Below are 622 nucleotides of genomic sequence, written 5' to 3' on the forward strand. Positions count from 1 at the left end.
ACGGGCGAGGTTAAAAGTGTCTACGAGCAAAGCAATGAGCTTGTTAAGGTTACTCACTTCTACAAGGATGGAACTGTTAAGGAAACTGGATTCTTCAAGGATGGTATTCCAGAAGGAAAATGGTTGACGTTTGCGGCAGATGGAGAGAAAACGGCTGAGCTGAACTACCAAGATGGAAAGCGCCACGGAGAGTTCCGAGTATGGGATGAATTTACCCAAGCTTACATGGAGATTAGCTATGTTAACGGAGAAATGATAAAGGCAAACAAATGGGTTAAAGCAGAAGATTTTGCTTCAATAAACAAATAAGCCTCGATACAAAAATTGAAAGCCCCATTGACACTTTGGTCAATGGGGCTTTTCTTTATTTAAACGTTGAATTAATCAGAATTTGTGGCTAACTCCTAAACTGATGGTAACACCTGGATTGATACTGCTAAAAACCTGCTTTTCAGCTTCGTAAGAACGATAGAAGCTTTCTATTTTATCGTTTAGCATGTTGTCAACCTTGAGATCAACAACTGTTCTCTGTTCTTCACCGAATTTCTTGTTGATGCTAAAGTTCAGACTATGGAACGGTTCTGTATAAACATCAGGGTAAAGACCGATTCCAACCACCTCT

The 622-nt window shown here is 40.0% G+C and overlaps 1 protein-coding gene across 1 annotated transcript in view; it reads left to right on the forward strand.

Moving 5' to 3' along the window:
* TRIADDRAFT_62475 (uncharacterized protein) overlaps positions 1–309 on the forward strand; it is a gene marked incomplete at both ends in the record, with an annotated part of 34,592 nt that extends 34,283 nt beyond the window's left edge. Inside the window, one exon of the mRNA XM_002118404.1 lies at positions 67–309. Within this exon, the coding sequence (XP_002118440.1) occupies positions 67–309 (243 nt within the window). The remainder of the gene's footprint in view (positions 1–66) is intronic.
* Positions 310–622: the final 313 nt, after the last annotated feature.

Source organism: Trichoplax adhaerens, genomic scaffold (assembly GCF_000150275.1).
Source record: "Trichoplax adhaerens TRIADscaffold_73 genomic scaffold, whole genome shotgun sequence".
NCBI classification, from domain to species: domain Eukaryota; kingdom Metazoa; phylum Placozoa; class Uniplacotomia; order Trichoplacea; family Trichoplacidae; genus Trichoplax; species Trichoplax adhaerens.